Source organism: Solanum verrucosum, unplaced genomic scaffold, assembly GCF_900185275.1.
Source record: "Solanum verrucosum unplaced genomic scaffold, falcon-dt-bn FXZP01000147.1, whole genome shotgun sequence".
In the NCBI taxonomy this organism is placed as follows: domain Eukaryota; kingdom Viridiplantae; phylum Streptophyta; class Magnoliopsida; order Solanales; family Solanaceae; genus Solanum; species Solanum verrucosum.
In genome coordinates, this window is record NW_026020343.1 from 4026030 (window position 1) to 4044920 (window position 18891).

The following is an 18891-nucleotide window of genomic DNA, read 5'->3' on the forward strand; positions in this document are numbered from 1 at the left end:
TCCTGGATATGGTGTTGAACATAATTGGACCAAACAAAGAATATTTTGGGAGTTGCCGTATTGGAAGGACAATCTGCTACGACATAATCTAGATGTGATGCACATGAAAAAAATTACTTTGACAATTTGTTTAACACAGTGATGGATGTTAAGGGTAAGACAAAAGACAATCCAAAAGCTAGAATGGACATAAAGGAATATTGTAGGAGAAAAGAGTTATGGCTGCAGGAATTACAGAATGGTAAAATAGTTAAGCCCAAAGCTAGCTTTTCATTCACATTGGATGAGAAACGTGAAATTATTGAGTGGGTTAAAAATTTGAGGATGCCAGAGGGCTATGCTTCGAATTTAGGAAAGCGGGTAGATATGAATGAAGGAAAATTGATAGGTATGAAAAGTCATGATTGTCATGTGTTCATGGAAACTTTAATTCCTATCGCTTTTAGCCATCTACCCGAAAGGATATGAAAACCAATCACAAAGATAAGTCTTTTTTTTTAAGATTTGTGTTCTGGAAAGTTGTTGGAGAGTAGTTTAGATAGGATGGAGGAAAATATTCTTGTCACTACTACTAAATTGGAGAAGATATTTCCATGTGATTTTTTTGATGTGATGGAGCATCTTCCAATTCACCTTATATAAGAGGCCCGCCTCGGAGGTCCGGTTCAAACAAAATGGATGTATCCATTTGAGAGGTATCCATTGGAAATATTCACTAAGTTATATATATTCGCCAAGTCTTTTATATATTAACATATATATACATATATGCATGCAGAAAAATTGGTAGTTCGAAGCAAACGATTAAGCAAAGGGGAAGGATCATTTGTTCAAGGTCATATTGGGAGAGAAACATGTGATTTTTATTCTTATTACTTTGGTCATGATGTGTCATGTAGGAGAAACAGGCCCAATCGCAATGATGAAGGCGATATTGATCCTTTATTTCCACCAATATCAATTTTTAATCAAAATGGTCGAGGATCTAAAAAGCGTAGAAAGCGAGGCTTCACTGATATGGAAATGCAATCAGCTGTGACACATATTTTGCTTGATTGTCCAGAGATTCAATCATATGTCAAGTAAGTGTTAAAAATATGTTATTAAATTACATACTAATAAGTGATCATTAACTAACGAAATACTTGAATGTAAAATGACCAGCTTGTTCGTAAACACATGGGGTAATGAAGCCATCTATACATAATTTTCCAAATGGCTGAGGAACTATGTAAGTGTGCAATCACTAAGTATTTAATAATATATTCATGTTATACTAAATTATATTACTTGAAATAACAATCGCGTAGGTTTACGATGAATACTCAAGTGTCCAACATTTGCAATTAGTGAAAGAAGTAGCCCTTGGACCTCAATCTCAAGTACTGGCAATGAATAAGTATTGTGTCAATGGTTTTAAGTTTCAAACTGAAGAAGTATCTAGGAACAAGAAAACAAATAATAGCGGTATTTATATACAAGGTGATGTTGATGTACTGGTCAAACTATTGAATATTATGGTGTCATTCAAGAGATTATTGAAGTGAGGTATTCAGGTTGGCCTAATAAGAAGATTGTATTGTTTCGGTGTGAGTGGTTTGACCCATCACATAGAGGCACAAAGATGGACCATCAACATAATATAATTGAAGTTAAGCACACCAGGAAATACAGAAGTTATGATCCTTTTTATTATTGCACAACATGCTAGACAAGTGTATTACACTTCATATCCATTGCGTAAAGACAAAGCTGATTGGTGGGTTGTTATAAAAAGTAAGCCTGTGGGAAGAATTGAAATTGACAATGTCTTAGATGTGGCGTATCAAAATGATGTTGCAATGGTTCAACAACAAGTTGATGTTGAATTGGAAACCACACTACAACATCCTCAACACATATTAGAAGAAGTATCTGATGATGAGATACTGAATGTTGAGGAAGAAATATCCGAGAATGAGGAAAATGAATCATTTGATGACGAAGAATGGGACGATAATGAAAATGAAACAACTGAGGAAGAAGAATGGGAGAATTATGGAATTGAAACAAGCGAAGAGGAATAGTGTAGAATGAAAGCTAGCTAGTACATATGTAAGTGTATTTAACTAATTTTATTTAATTTATGATTTTATATATATTATACATGTAAATTTGCATACAGATGTCATCAGGCGGTGACGGTGATAGACATCACGAGCATCTTGGAGTTGGCCAGACTAAACAGGCTAAAAAGAAGAAGTTTAGGAGACCGATAGATCCTGAGGATATTGGAGGATCTATTTCTTCTGCGCCAGAGCGCATCAGCCATAATACTCATTTATTTGCTGTTTCGTTTGGTACGGCGGATCCTCGGCAATATTATCCTAATTATCGTCGACCAGTTGGTGCTTCATCTACTTCACATGCATTGCCTTCACGACGCTACGAGGACCTACCTTTACAGGCTATTCGTCGAGCATGACCCTTATCGGCAGTCAGATGCTATGGCCGGTACGCCTTTATTGACTCAGCGTTTTGTGCATCCTAATGTATCACCCTCGTCTACAGTTGCACCTAGTGCTACACCACATGATACGATGTCTGCTCTAGCTCCTGGCCAGAAGGGAAGACTTGGTAGAGTCATGATTGAGCCGGATGGATCATCGTAAGTTTGTTTTGTTATCTATTTGTTACTTTATTTTATTTATTTCTTATACTTTAATATATTATTCATGAACTAACATATTTATTATGTGTTTTGCAGGTGGCATCCTGCAAAGGATGCTGCCCGGGCTTTAAAAGAGTGTGTTAGAAAACTCTATACACAAGCTTATCACTCTTGGAGCGAGATTCCAAACAGTATACGCCAGACGATGTTTAATAACTTTAAGGTATATATTTTTTAGTTAAGTTTAGTATACTTTACTTTTTTTACTATCGATTTAATTAACGTTATTCAATTTTTTTCAGACTATGTGTACTTGGGAGTCGAGGTACAATTTGGTCATTGGGACCACATTTGAGAGGAAGGCATCCACCAGACTGTCTAGCTGGCTAAAGAGCGTTCGGGATAGTGGTGAACGTCCCGGTTGGATGTTGCCTCATGTTTTTGCTGAATTGGGTCAGTATTGGAACATAGACAAGTTTAAGGCAATATCAGATCAAGCCAAAATGGCTAGAGGCAGTCTTAAAGGTGGCTCGTTGCACACCGAAGGTGCAAAGACGGTTGGAACAATTGCACGAGAGATGGTAAGTTCTAATTCAAACTTTTAAATAAATAATTAGTGGATACATATATATCGTTATAAATTTCAGTTTTTATTTATAGGAAAAAGAATTGGGACGCACTCCCATTGAACCAGAGGTTTTCAAAAATACTCATGTCAGGAAGAAAGAAAATGAGTCAGATCCGGATGTGTGGGTGGAGGAAAGGGCCGAACGAACTTTTGTAAGTTATTTAATATGAATAATATATATCAATAGTGAATATATTTATGATATGTATATATATTGATGTCAATATTTATATTTAATATGCAGAATGACTTTCATAAGTACGTCGCTAAGAATCTAGATAGTTCGGTTCAATTGATACCTGAACTGTCCACTCAGATTTGGAAAGAAAAAGTGGTAGGGGGGACACACAAGGGTAGATGCTATGGTCTAGGCTCTCGCAACAATGTTAGATGCCTTCAGTCAGGCTTAGAAGGTATTGGATCGTCACGTCAAGCTGAGGCACTTAACGATGTTCAGATTGCTGCTATGTCGGATCAAATAACTAAACTTACAGCGGCACTAGCAGAGTTGGAGCGGAAAAGAGTAGCTGAACAACAAAGCATGAGTGAGACAGTTCAGCAAATCAAAGAACAAGTGATGAACCTCGCTCGTCGACTTACTACTTCAGCTCCCGATGACACCGATGACGAGAGTGATGAGGATGATTATGTAGATCTCACTCCCTAGTTTAGATCTCTGGACATTTATGAACTTTTTGAAATTTTAAAACGAATTTTAAAAGACTTTATAAGTCTTTAATTTATGATTTAGCTACTTTTGAATGTTATTTTAAGTTTGTTAATTTATGTTTTGTTTAGACTGTTTATAATTGTGTGTGTTTGATTGGGCTGAATAGTGTAGAATTGAATTGAATTGAATTGAATTTGCAGGTGGGCAGCAGAAGCTGAGATCTGCTACTGTCAAAAATATTGCAGAAAAAGCGACGGACAACGTGGTTTTTTCCGTCGCTTTTTTAGGTTTTTAAACAAAAAAAATTCTATAAAAGCGACGGACAGCGTGGATTTTTCCGTCGCTTTTTTGGGTTTTTTAAAATAAAATTTCCAGAAAAGCGACGGACAGTGTCCTTTTATCCGTCACTTTTTTGGGATTTTCAAAAAATAAATTTCCAGAAAAGCGACGGACTGCGTCGCCCTTTAGAAATTTTTAAAAAATTAAAATTAAAATAAAGCGACGGACTCCGTCGCTTTTTTTAAAAAATTCAAAAAACAAAAATAGTCGAAAAGCGACTCAATCCGTCTCTTTTTTAGCGACACAGTCCGTTGCTTTTTGAAAAACGATGTTGTCCGTCGCTTTTTAGCGACGTAATCCGTCGCTTTTTGAAAAGCGTCGAGCCAAAAAGCAACGGAAGTGACTGCGTCGCTTTTCCGTCGATTTTGACCAAAAAAGCAACGCAGTCCGTCGCTTTTGATCGTCGTTTTTTGACAATTTTTTAGTAGTGAGTGATAGATATTTGTGTGACTGTAAATCATTTCATTGAGGGTATAATAAGCATTTTAAAGTCAAACTGTTGCTTAATATATAAATGTTTCATTCTTTTGGGACTGACTAAAAAGGAAAGTATAAGAGTCCGTTTGGATTGACTTAAAAGTTGGTCAAACCTACTTTTAAGTCCGTTTTTTACTTCTGAAAGTGTTTGACAAATATAAAAAATAACTTAAAATAAGTAAAAAATGACTTAAAATAAGGAGGAAATACATCAAATCCCCCCTGAACTTGGCTGCAAAACTTATTTTAATACTTTAACTACACGGGCGTTCAAATACCCCCTAAACAACTTTCAAGTGAATTAAATACCTCTTTAATGGCTGATGTGGCAAATAATTAAAAAAAGCGCGTAAAAAGTTAAAAATTAAAGAGAAAAAAATAATTGGGCTACTTTTTTTTTTTTTAGCCAATAAGAATTTTTCTCTTCATCTTCCTCACACCCCACCATCCCTATCCACCAACAACCCTAGCCCTTTTTCTTCCTCACACCCCACCACCCCTTGCCACCCTCAACCACCACCTGCACCACCTCCTCATTTTCTTTTTCGAACTCTCTATTTTCTTTTTCTTTCTTCGAAATCCTTCACCTTCACCCTATTTCTCCTTCTTCGAACCCTCCATCCGCACCCCTCTTTCTTGTTTTTTCGAACTCCACTATCTCCTTCTCCTTCTCCTTCTTCATACCCCCATTTATTTTCCATCACTAAATTCAAATTATTCTCACTTATTTTTAGATGTGATGAATAACGAAAAAAATGAAAAAAATCAACTACTTATTAATGTGCCTTAAAGATTGAATGTTTTTAGTGAAAATGGTCTTGAGAATTTTGGATTTATAGAGTCTGAACTTTTTTGAGAATTTTTTACTTTTTGTTTTTCTTTTTTATAATCTTGAATTAATTTTATTTTTCTTTTTTCCTTTCTAAAATTGTGAATTAAGAAAACAAAAAAGGAATAAAAAACTCAAAATTTAAATAATTATCAACGTGGCACTGACATGGCAGTGACGTGGCACTGACGTGTCGATGACATGGCGCGTGTGGAATACACTTGCCATTGTGAGATTGGTCTTATAAACGTAGGGTGGATTTAAATTCACTTGAAATAAAATTAGGGAGGGTAAATAATTATATGTAAAGTTAAAGTGCTAAAGTAAGTTTTGTTGCCAACTTCAGGGGGGATTTTATGTATTTTCTCTAAAAGAAGTTACGAAGTGTTTGACAAGGTAAAAATGACTTAAAAATAAGTTAGAAACCTAAAGTAAGTCTCCTCCTACTTTTTATTTTTTGACTTAAAAGTCATTTCAGTTTGACTATTTATTTTTAACTTAAAAGTTATTTTTTTTAAGTCAATCAAAACGGGCTCTAAGTCATATAAACTTGGTTAGAGTGAGTATTAAAATACTAACAAATATTCAACTGAGTATTAGTATAAATTAAATGTTTAGAAGTTAAAACTTTGGCTACTCTATTTTGATTGAAATGTAATTGATTAACTAAAGGAGTTGTTTGCACTTTCTTTTGAATATATATTTATCTATGTGTAATGTGTTAGTATAACGCAATTGAGACCATTTTTTAATTGTCGAAGTCGTAATACTTTATTATAAGAGTTTATATTAATTGAAGTTGAACAAACTATGGTTACCTATTTACCATATCACAAAATATCAAAATGGAACTTCAAAATACCGAATAATATCAAATTAAATTGGTATGGTAATGGTATAATTGTTTTAAAAATGGAATACCAAAATTACGATACCAAAATTTAAAATATTGTACCATATCATACCACGCCCCTTCCTACCCGAGACCTGACCCTGACCCCGAGACCCGACTCCGACCCCAATATCTGACATTAGACCCGACCCCGACCTTGTCCCGAGAATCAAGACCTGACCTCAACACCCGACCTTGACTCAAGATCCGACCCCAATCTCGAGACCCAACCCCATCCCGAGACCCGAGACCTTAACTTGATACCCGACCTTGGACCAGACTCCAACACGAGACTTGAACCCAGCCTCAACACCCGACCTGAGATCTGATTCGACTCAGGTCTTGACTTAAAAATGGAATTTAATCCCCTCACCCGATATGAGACTCCACCCCAATCCAGAACTCAAGAGTTAGGTCTTGAATCGAGGTCGAGATTCGATTCTCGAATCGAGAATTATGAGTCGGATCTAGGATTAGTATCGAAAATCGATATCCGAGACTTAAAGTTAAAATGGAAAGTTGAGGTGTGAGTTTCAAAATGATTTTGGAATATATTTTCTTACTTTTTTAGGGAAAGTTATTTTTCTTAAATTCGAAGAATATAAGTTGATTTGAAAAATATTTTCCAAAACATTTAAACCAATCAAACATAAGAAAATTGAAGAAAAAAAATCGTTAACAAACACACCCTTAATCTCACTTTCCCCTTATTCCATGAAGATGCGAAAAAGCTAAAAGGGATTGGCGTTGGGGGCATGTGTGTTCATTAAAATATTCAAACACTGCATAAATGTTAAAAACTATATGTACTTGTTTTTGATTGAGTAAATCATCATCATCATCATTATCACAAGAAGAAAGAGCCGAAATGGAGAAGAGAGAGGGCGAAGAGACAGAAAATGGAACAACCCAAGAGAAGGGTTCCATTTGTGGATTTGACTCTCTTTATCATCTCCTTCAAACTTCTCTCAGCCCCCAACTTTTCCAGGTCAGATCCACTTTCTCAAATTTTATATGAAAATAATTTTGCGAATGAAATTTGGGGATTGAAAACTAGTTTGAGATTGAAGCTTTTGTGATTTGTCTAGCCAAGGACTAACTCAAATCTCTGCAGGAAGTCAATCGAATACTTCTGGGCCTAAATTGTGGAAAGAAACTTGAGTCTATTGCTCTTCCGCAGCCGGTCAAAGCTCTCTCTGCTAATCACGACTTTGATCTTCAGGTGGCCACTTACATCTCTACTTCTATAGCTAGTATTTTAGGTTTATTAAATTCTGTTTTAGTAGGAAGAAAAGCAGGCTGAATTTGACTCAATTAAATGGTAGTGAGTCGGATTTTGCTTTAAAACATTCAAGTGTGTAGATTCAAGTAGTATGTTAAGTTATTCCTCCCATTACTGTTTTCGAACATGTGCATAACGTAGTAAAAAAAATTAACCTGAAAAACATTATCTATTTGGTAAAAAAGATTAGGAAAAGGGGATTATGTACACCTAATTTTCAGAATTAGCATAATGGAAAGGATGGGTAGTGATTCTTCTGGTGATCATGAGAACAAGAAAAGTAAAGGATGGATAAGGGATATATGGAATGATTTCTGGTTTCAAATAACAAAAGTGCAGTCGATTCTGGGATTTCATAGTGGCTTGAATCTTACATTGTTTTATTTATGCTCAAGCATTGGTGTAGCTACATTGACCCCTTGGGTGGTCTCTATTCGTTGAAAAATTATATTGTGTCTATAGGTTTTAAACAAAATTTTAGAAATATATACCAAGGGTTTGAATGTGCTTAGCAAAATTTCTAGCTTTGCCACAACTCAAGTAGATATGACAATCAGTGGTGGATATATATGGAAAAATGAAAAGATTTGTGTTTCCTTAACCGATTTGTTGTTATTTCAAATGAGAAATCATCTTTTCTATGGTAGTATGCATGAAGCTGATTGGGCAGATTACAGGACAACTGCCTCGGAGGAGGGAACAAAACCACCATTTTGGTCCATGACTAAAATTTCTCAGTTCTCACCATTATTTTTATCTTACATAGTTTAATGCATCAATTTTCTTCACATAAATGCAGGCTTTTAGTTTTTCTGCGGACAAAGAGTCACTTAGAGGACCTCGGATTGTGAGGGTTGGCCTCATTCAGAATTCTATTGCTCTACCCACAACTGAACCTTTCCTAAACCAAAGGGAGGCCATCTTTCAAAAGTTAATTCCCATGATTGATGCTGCAGGCTCTTCAGGAGTCAACATTCTATGCTTGCAAGTGAGTTATGACTTGGTTTTGTAAGTGTGATGAATTTATTGTCCTTTTCAAAGTTTATTCATTTTGATATTCTCTTTTACTCCTATGCAGGAGGCATGGACGATGCCATTTGCATTTTGTACTCGCGAAAAAAAATGGTGTGAATTTGCTGAAGAGATTGATGGAGAATCAACAAAGTTTCTTCAGCAACTTGCACAAAAATATAGCATGGTTATCATTAGTCCAATTCTTGAGAGGGACGTGAACCATGGAGAAACCCTGTGGAACACAGCAGTAATAATTGGAAATCATGGTAACATAATAGGGAAACATCGGAAGGTAAATCCCGATAACCAAATACAATATTTGGTAATCTCCAGGAACTAATACTTTGAAATTTGCAGAATCATATACCTAGAGTTGGGGACTTCAACGAGAGTACATATTATATGGAAGGGAACACTGGCCATCCCGTGTTTGAAACAGCATATGGCAAGATTGCTGTTAATATATGTTATGGAAGGCACCATCCTCTGAACTGGTTAGCTTTTGGGTTAAACGGTGCAGAAATTGTTTTCAACCCGTCAGCTACTGTTGGTGAACTTAGTGAACCAATGTGGCCCATAGAGGTACTATTTCCTTTATTTGTTATGCTACAAGTGAGTCCTATGTTGCTCGGACTCTTCAAAAATGTCAACGGGTGTGTGTCGGATTCGCCAAAAGTAGTGTATTTTTGGTGAATCCGACACGGGTGCGGCATCAAAAGTGAAGAGTCCGCGCAACTAAGGCTACAACTGTACTCAGTTAGTGTTTAGCCTTAGGGATCACAGTAGTTTGAGCAGAGAGATGTTAAAACTCCAAGGAAGAATGATTAACCAATGATAACACTGTCAGTTACAGAGAATCAAATCTGTGTTTGACAAGAAATTGTAAGAAATACTCATATTGACCAATGCCTAAACTTGGGTTGTGAAATGGTATAAAGAATGATATCACTTTTTGACAGGGGCGTCGGTAAACAACATCTAGTTTCTTGACTTTTTGTTTGTTATTGTGTTGGAAACAGGGGCATTGGTAAACAACATCTAGTTTCTTGACTTTTTGTTTGTTATTGTGTTGGAAACAGGCTCGCAACGCAGCAATAGCAAATAGTTATTTTGTTGGTTCAATTAACCGTGTCGGAACAGAAGTTTTCCCTAATCCCTTCACTTCAGGAGATGGAAAGCCACAACATGCAGATTTTGGGCATTTCTATGGTTCGAGTCATTTTTCTGCACCAGATGCTTCATGTACACCGTCTCTGGCCCGTCACAAGGATGGATTGTTGATATCTGACATGGATCTCAACCTTTGCCGGCAGTTGAAGGACAAGTGGGGATTTCGAATGACTGCTCGTTATGACGTCTATGCTGATCTACTTGGTCGTTATGTGAAACAGGATTTTGAGCCACAAGTCATTTCTGATCCCTTGTTACATAAGAGTGCTTAAAGCTCTACCTTGATCATTAAGGAAGAGAAACAGGTAAAATTGCTTTCGGGCAATCTGTAAAGTATCACAAAGTTTCCATGTTTCATGACCATGAAGTGTACGTTCAAGAACATATTTACAATAAAAGAAGTTGTGGAATTTGTACAAATACTGAATTCACAGTGGTGTTAACATCATCAATTTGGAATAACTACTTGTGTTAATCAGTACTTTTAACATAGCCTTGGTTAAGGATGGTTATGTTAAAAAAAGGATTGGTCAAAGAACCTAATTGAAAACTTCTACTTATTCTGTTTTGATATTTTTCCCCTCTTGCTTTACAATTCCATCAAAGCACCTGAACATGTTAAAATTTGTGCTTTCAAGCCCTCTAAGTAACCATGCCTGATTAATATCAACATCAGATCAATTTTTCTCTCAATTGATTTATGGTCAGAGGCCAAATATTTTTTATCTCATAATTTTGATTGGGCGGTATAAAATTAATGAATATACCATGATGCACAAAGATGAATTATTCAAAATAGATTGAGAAATATGTTATGTTAGTTTGTCTAATAAAACGGGGGATAATAAACAATCAAGAGTTGGAGATGCTCTTATTGAAAGTTCCTGAAAGACTAAGTCTACGATATGCATGAAGTCTGATAGACCAATCGGTTCTCAATAAAATAATCTGACAAGGAGGGGGGGGGGGGGGGGGGGGGGAGCAAATGATTAAAATTATCATAATGTGGAGGTAATATGCTCTTGAAGAGCCTACGACATAATACTTCATGAAACCTCATGAAAGGGGTAGGTATTTTAAAATAATGAAGTCATGAGATCTCAATAAGTTATGTCGTATTGTGAACCGATACAAAGTGATACGTCGACGATATCTTTGATACAATATAGCGCAATATTGTAAAAGATTATGAGGATATGAATTCTACGTCTATTAAATCATGTTGGCGTAGAAATAATTATCAAGTGAAAATGGAATGATACATCTTGGTAAGTGTAAAACTTATTTGACTTGCAATCTGGATACTAGAAGATGTCATACATTTAATATTGAACATTGTCACATGATAAAATTGAAATGAAAATTCTTGAAGGATTCAAAATCTAAAGCATATACAAGTTTTTGAAAAACTCATTATAATCCTCATATGGATTAAATTAGTCAAGATTCCATTGTATTGTTATACAAGTTAATAACTTGAATTGAACTCCTGAAGAGTTTTCAAAAGACAATAGATTAATTGCTTAAAGAAGTTGAGGTAAGGAATTTGCAGAATTCATTGGTCCTGAAAGGAGAATTCATAAAAGGAGATAGAAGGAAACATATTTCGATAAAAAAAAGTTCTACACATGAGCTTCCAAGAATGGTGATATCAACGTGCAAAGATTTGTCCAAGTAATAATATTTGATTTATTCACCAAGTCTCTATCAACTACAATTTTTGAGAAGATGGTGCACAAGCATGAAATGAGAAGATTCAAGTCTTTGGATTGATGTTCATATTACGGGGAGTTAATATGCGGTGTACTCTTTTCCCCTCACAAGGTCTTGTCCAATTGGATTTCCTTGTAAAGTTTTTAATGAGGCATCCAAAATGTGTATTATTATACGGTAAAACTTTACTAAATTAATACTCGGTTAATTAATAATCTCTCTAAGATAATAATTCCTCCAGTCCCGACTTGGACCAATGAAAAAATCCACTTATTTCGATAAGATAATAGGATAATATATTTTCATAAGACCCCTATATAAATATATGGTCCCATTTATATTATAAATTAATAATTCTTAAAAGTACAAATATATCTAAGAAAATTTAGTGAAATATGATTATATTATGTTCCTTTTTTGTTAAAATTTAAATATAGTTGAAGCTCATCTCTAACTGTTCTTATTGCATCCAAAAGTTTCAGCGTTGTCTTTTCTAATTGGACCATAAAATTGTGAAGAGTTCTAGATGCAAGTGTTTCCTTACGCGTAACTGGTTCCAAATATATTGTATGATCTTCAACTTTATCATCAACATTGTTTTTCCAATGATATCCACAATTTGTTCTAAGCTCTGGACCTTTAAACATGTATCATTTTCATCCATCCAATACGTTATTAACGTCCATTTTATCGCGGTAACCGAGATCATTAATCACGACCTCAAGTTCATGAATGACATTTTCACAAGTGGGTTCTTTCAAATTCTTTTAGATTTCATCCCTGAACAATTTTTCGATGTCGAAATACTCTTTAAATTAATAAATATTAATTTATCGATTAAATAATACCTCTACAAAACAATAATATTTCATGGTCCCGCCTATATTAATTTAGAGAAGTTTTACTGTATATGTGTACTATTTTTCCTTCACTAGAATTGTTTTCCCATTGGGTTTTATCTAGTAAGATTTTAACAAGGCATATAATCTAGGGGTGTCAATGGGACGGTTCGATCGGTTAATTTTAAAAAATAACATCATCCCAATTTTCGGTTATTTTACAATGCATGACCAAAATTAGAATTTTTTAAACCATCCCAATCATGTCGGTTTCTTTTCGATATCGGTATGATTCGGTTACTTTATTAGTGATAAACTTTCAATAGAACTAGTAAATAGAGCGTTAGGTTTTACCGTTTTAGTGTTTAGCCATAAGCTAATTATTTGGTATATCAATATTATTATATTAATATGGGTGATTGGGTATGATTTATGAACGTATGAGTCTAGTAATTGGATCCTTTAAAAAGTTAAAACTAATCTAATCAACTACAGACCCAAAGTCTAGTGGCCTAACTTTTTATGTAGAGAATATATTACATATATATATGCAAGACTATTAGGTTCGGTTCGGAATTTTTTTGGATTTTTATATAAATTAAAAAAACCATCCCAATTATTCGGGACGGTTATATGATTAATAAAAGTCCACGGTTATATTTAAAAAATCCTATAAATCGGTTCGGTATGGTTCGGTTCGGTCGGTTTTCATATCTTTTTGACACCCTTAATATAATCTATCAAATAGATATTCAAATGGGAGTGTTATAAACATATTTGTATTATAGTGAATGTAATTATGTGGAGTCCTTTGGAAAAAAGTTAAGAATCTTACTTGAGGATCAAGTCAAGTTTCCCCTATAAATAAGAGATTTTTCTTCATTATAAATTAAATCTGTGAATCCTGAAATATCCCTCAGGAGAAATAATAAGTATTTTGTCTTCTCCCTATTTTATTCTTATTATTTTATATAGTTTCGTAACAAAGGAGACATTTTTTTTTTAAAAATAGACGTAAACGGAGAGTAGGAAAAATAGATTGAAACACATGGATAAGTATTAGGGAACTTTCATGTGCGTGTTTGTTTTTACTCCTGCTGCTTCTACATTCAGACACACATGATTGAACACAGACATACATGAAAAAAATTAAAAATTTACTAAATGAATTTGTTAGATTTATTTTTGTTTTGACAAATTGATGTTTGATATTTGCTTTTAATAAAGTCTGACTTATTTTCGAAATTTGAGCTTATTTGTAGTAGATTTGGGGAGTAAATTTTTTGAATAGGCAGCATGTTTCAGAAATTACCTAGTGATGTTACTTTTATTTCTTTTAGAATTATAATATCATCCAACTATATATATTTTCCTAAAAATCATGCATGACATAATAATAATATCTCTCCTAAAGGATGACATGTCACATTATTCCTTTCTTCTTTTTAATTTTGTTTTGTTAAAACCACACATATCTTATATTCGCTAAAAGAATTCCTTCAGTTCTTGGATAGTCATAATCCATTTGTCCATAATACTTGTCTCATTTCAGTTTTTGAGAGTTTAAATTACTTGAACTTTGACCAATCTTTTAAGATTTATTATTTTACTATATTAATATTGGAAGAATTACAACTAATAGTACTTTTCATATATTTTCTTAATACTCATATTTAAATTTTAATATTAGTTTTATTTAATTTAAAAGCCTAAAAAATTAATTAAATTAACTCTGAAATAGTGAAATGTAACAATAATTATGTGACATGGAGAGTAGTGTTCAACCACTCTTTTGAGAGTGGAATGTTCGGGGGTTTAGCCCATGAGGATCCTCATGAAAGTAGTGTTTAGCCAGCGAACATTACTAAGTTTGAACCTTTTCTACGAGACCATCCTACGACTCGTAAAATCAACTACGGTCCGTCATTTTCTTTTGTAGAACTAAGGTCTTAAATTAAATCTCTCAATCTACCCTACGGATCTGTCCTACAACCCGTCAATTTTCCTATGGCTCGTCCTGTCAAGACGTAGGTCCAACATCAAAAACTTGAAATTTCGTAACTCAACTCAACTTTCTATGATTGCATTTCTACGACCCGTAGGACTTCCTACGGTCCGTCGATTGGACTCGTAGTTCACTGTTTCAACAAAGTTTCTGCAGTTTTCTTTCCTTTCTCAACTTCCCAAATTTTGGAGTGTTACAATTATGTAATTTCGTATTAATATAAAAAAGAGGGAGTGAGAAAAAAAAAACCCACACAGTGAATATAAAGAGAGAGAGAAAAGCGGAAAGTGAGAGTGAGAAGGGAGATGGAGAGAGGAGAGAGGAGAGACGGAGGAGAGTGACGCGCAAGGAGAGGTAGAGAGTAAAGATTTTTTTATGAAACACTTAGCATAATTATGTTAGATAATTTTTTTTGTAAGTACTGCTAAGTTTTGTATATATAGTGTGATTAGTATCTATATTTTCTTAGTCATGTAGTTTTTCATAAAGAAATTATATATTATATATATTATATATAAAAGAGAACCATAGGCCCGCCTACGTGGCGTCACCACAAATTAACATTCCCTTTTAATATATGTATTTTCAAAACTAGCCTTTCCTTTTATGAAAAGTTGTGACTTTTATGGAAAATTGTGAAAAGTTATGACTTTTATGAAGATTTGTGACTTTGATAAAAAGTTGCAGCTTTTATAAAAAAGTTGTGACTTTTATGAAAGGTTGTGACCTTTCGAAGGGTTGCAACTTTTCAAATTAGTTGTGACCTTTCCGATAAGGCACAATAAACATTTGTTCACAATTCCCTTTGTTGTCTATAAAAAGAGGGATTTCCTCTCATTTTAAAACAATGAAAATTCTGAACTACTACTACTTCTTCTGCACAATTAAATATTCGTGTACTTTGCTCCTGTTGAGTGGCTCACTGACACCATTTTTTTGTATCAATACACTGGTGAATAGAATCATTTTATCCTGAGAGGATCTATTCCTTTAAACCTCGGGTACTAGAGGGGAATAATTTCCTTAAGGAGACACTGTGCATTCAGTGGACTCAATTTTTTCCTTTTTGTTTCATTCTATTGTTACAGATCCTAGTATGTTTTTTTATAGTCATTAATTTATGCTTATGCTATTAATTGTTATTTTGAGTACATGTTTTAAACTTTGTTGTTTATATTTCTGCAAAGTTATTATTATAAATATTTGTTAGTACATATTAAATAACACACGTTTATTGAGTATTCACACAAATTTTCTCTGTGAAATTGTTGAAGGTACAATAAAAGAATTCTTTAAAGATCTATACTACCATCTCTTGAAGACAAAATTCATATTTGATATGCCATTGTAAGGATATAAAGACCTTAAATTTTTTATCACACCTAGATGTAGGAAGTGAACCAGAAAAAGAAGACAAGAATGAATAAACTTCTGACACGGGTTCAAGGATGTGTCAGATGACCTATAGAGGAATATGACTAGAGTGAAGTCTCTCTTAATCCCAAAGACATAGATAACTACACAATAAATTAATTACTCATATTCAATATGAAGTATGGACAAATCCTCAACTTTACTACAAGTTGTAAATACTTTTCTTGAAGTAATAGATGTGTTTCTCGACACCGCAATTGGAAAATAAGTGTAGTTTCAAATTGAACTCCATCACTCTGGTATGTTGATTTTTAAAAATCACCCAAACAAACTGAATAGTTTTGTGTAATATTTTTCCCTTTCAAGTATATATAATAAGTTGAATTGTTGTCTAATATGATACATTCTGCCTTTAATTTTCCATTTTAATAATTACTTATGATACATTTAAATGGGGAACTTTAAAATGATATATGTAAAGCAAAATGTATGGCTGAACTTTCTACACATTAGAATTAGAATATTTATTTATTTTTTTCAGCCTTTAAAAATTTATTTATCCCTTCACCAACGATTATTTATTAGAAAACTTAATATCTCAGGTTGATATTCATTTGATTCCCCAAAAATATTAAATAGTAACGCTTTCTGGATGCGATAAATTATAAAATCAAATTAAAGATGATTGATTGAAGGATAACTGATAAGATGTTGTAATTATCATTTTCCTTTATATCATTAATGTTCGTTACTACGTAATCTTGTATGTAAGATAATATACTGTTTTAGTTTTAATGACTGATAGATTTTAAGCATTATTTTATAAATTCCGTGATATTAATTTCCGCATAAGGCGCGGAGAGTTTTACTAGTAATAATATAAAATAGAATCAAAAGAGAAAAGAAAACGAAAGAAACCCTTACTTTTTCGGTTTTTTCTCCCTACCCATTTTCTTCTCTTCTTCAAGTGAAAAGAAAATCACCCACCACTATGATTTTTTGAAAATATAACCAATGATCATAATTACGAATAAAACGATCAAACAACAACTAGCGGTAACCTCATAATCATAGCAATTTTCTTAAATAAGATTTTTTTAAGAAAGAGGAGTCTTTTCACTTGTTGATCTTTGATAGAAAGCATCCATTGTTCTACAAGTTTATGTAGGAATTCACTTTATCTTTTGATGGAAATAAGTGGAGACAAAATGGTCCATACTTGGTTTCAAGAGTAGTGGAGAGATTGCCAATGATGTCTACAGAAAAATGTCAATTCAATGTCACTGTATTGCCATCAATATCATTTTATCCGGGTTGATTGAGTTCGAATTCCCGGATTCTTCATAATATTAAATACAAGAACTCATTCAAGATGGATAGATGCAAAAATATAACAACTTAGTGGTGAGACGTATGGAGTTCATATTCGGAATAAGCAGAGTAGTAATATGAAGATTGAAGAAGGAAGTAGAATAGGGAGATTAATTTCTGATCATTGTTTGTTTTGTACAGATATTTATAGTTCTTAACTTGTAAATTCTTTAATTTCAGATTTGTAAAACATTAGAAAGACTTTATTTATACGTTCAAAACAAATTAATATATTAAAGAGTAAATTTTAGGTTTAGTAAACATAAAAATCATATTTGTATGCTATAACTATAGTTTGTATAATTGCGTTCCATAACAACTTTATGTTTACTATGACTATTAATATGTATATTTCGGTATACATATACAAAAGATCAATTGTATAATCTGTTTCGGTATACATATACAAAAGAATCAATTGTATAATATGTGTTTGTATAAAGTGAGAAAGAGAGAAAGACAAAAGAAAATTGGGCAGAGGAAGATCTATATTTGTATAATTATAAATGTATAGAAATATATTATTTGTATATACAATTTTCTCTCTCTTTATACAAACACAAACACAAATTATACATTTGTGTTTGTATAAAGTGAGAGAGGCGAGTGAGAGTGGCGAGCGAGATTCTCTGGGGATAGAGACGAATGGAAAGATATGTATATATACAGTTTTCTCTCACTTTATACAAACACAAACACATTTTATACATTTGTGTTTGTATAAAAGTGAGAGAGGAGAGGAAGAAATTGCCAGGGAGAAAACGAGAGTGATGAGCGAGAATTTCAGGGAGAGAGGCGAACGGTAACAATTTGCTACAGGTTACAATTAAATCAAACTGTGGTTATAACATTTAATTTGAATTAATTGTTTGCTTTTTTATACAATTTTCCCTATTAAATAATGTATATTGCTGATTAAGTTTGGTGTATTGTTATTTTTAATCACAATGAATAACGTATACCAACAAATAATTAAATTTCATACGAAGTAAAAATCATGACTATAAAATTAATATTTGTTTTATATTCCAACTATATGCTGCCTTATATCATAATATCATCAACTATCTATCAATATTCATCAGATTAATAAATAATTATACTAACATATATGAATAATCACCGGTATAGAAAAAATTCATTCATAAAAAATATAAAATTATAGGATATTATATCATTGGTATAGTTTTACAAAGCAACGCCAACATATCAAATAATAACACCATAATACATATACAAATTACAATTTTACACCATAAAAATACAGTCAATTGTATTATTATAGCTATCTTAATTGGGCATCATAGTTGGTGTTAGTGTAATAAATGACTACTTCAATTTTGAAATTCAGATACCTTCTTGCAATACATTTCGATAAATGATCATACACGTATTTACCTACAACAATATATAACACCAAATATAATCACATATTTTTAATTTTTAAATTTACAGATTAATTAAAATGGTGCATAATATAGTGACACAAATGTACAATTCAAACTAATATATAAGGTATGAAAGTGGTATAATTTATTGTATCGACCCGAATCGTCGTTAATTAAGAAGGGCCAAAACGTCGAGGGTAACTCAGGCACACCATCCCGACAGAGCAGGGAAGATGTTGCAATGGCGGCA

The 18891-nt window shown here is 33.2% G+C and overlaps 2 protein-coding genes across 2 annotated transcripts in view; one reads left to right on the forward strand and one right to left on the reverse strand.

The window, feature by feature from the left end:
• LOC125837375 (probable protein phosphatase 2C 10) overlaps nucleotides 1-18891 on the reverse strand; it is a 1808044-nt gene that overhangs the window by 1461431 nt on the left and 327722 nt on the right. The window lies entirely within an intron of this gene.
• Nucleotides 7202-10426, forward strand: LOC125837362 (beta-ureidopropionase). Its single transcript, XM_049516496.1, has 6 exons — nucleotides 7202-7473; nucleotides 7600-7707; nucleotides 8567-8755; nucleotides 8846-9073; nucleotides 9139-9363; nucleotides 9861-10426. The coding sequence occupies exons 1-6, from the start codon at nucleotides 7354-7356 to the stop codon at nucleotides 10221-10223; spliced, it is 1233 nt and encodes a 410-aa protein (XP_049372453.1). The 5' UTR covers nucleotides 7202-7353; the 3' UTR covers nucleotides 10224-10426.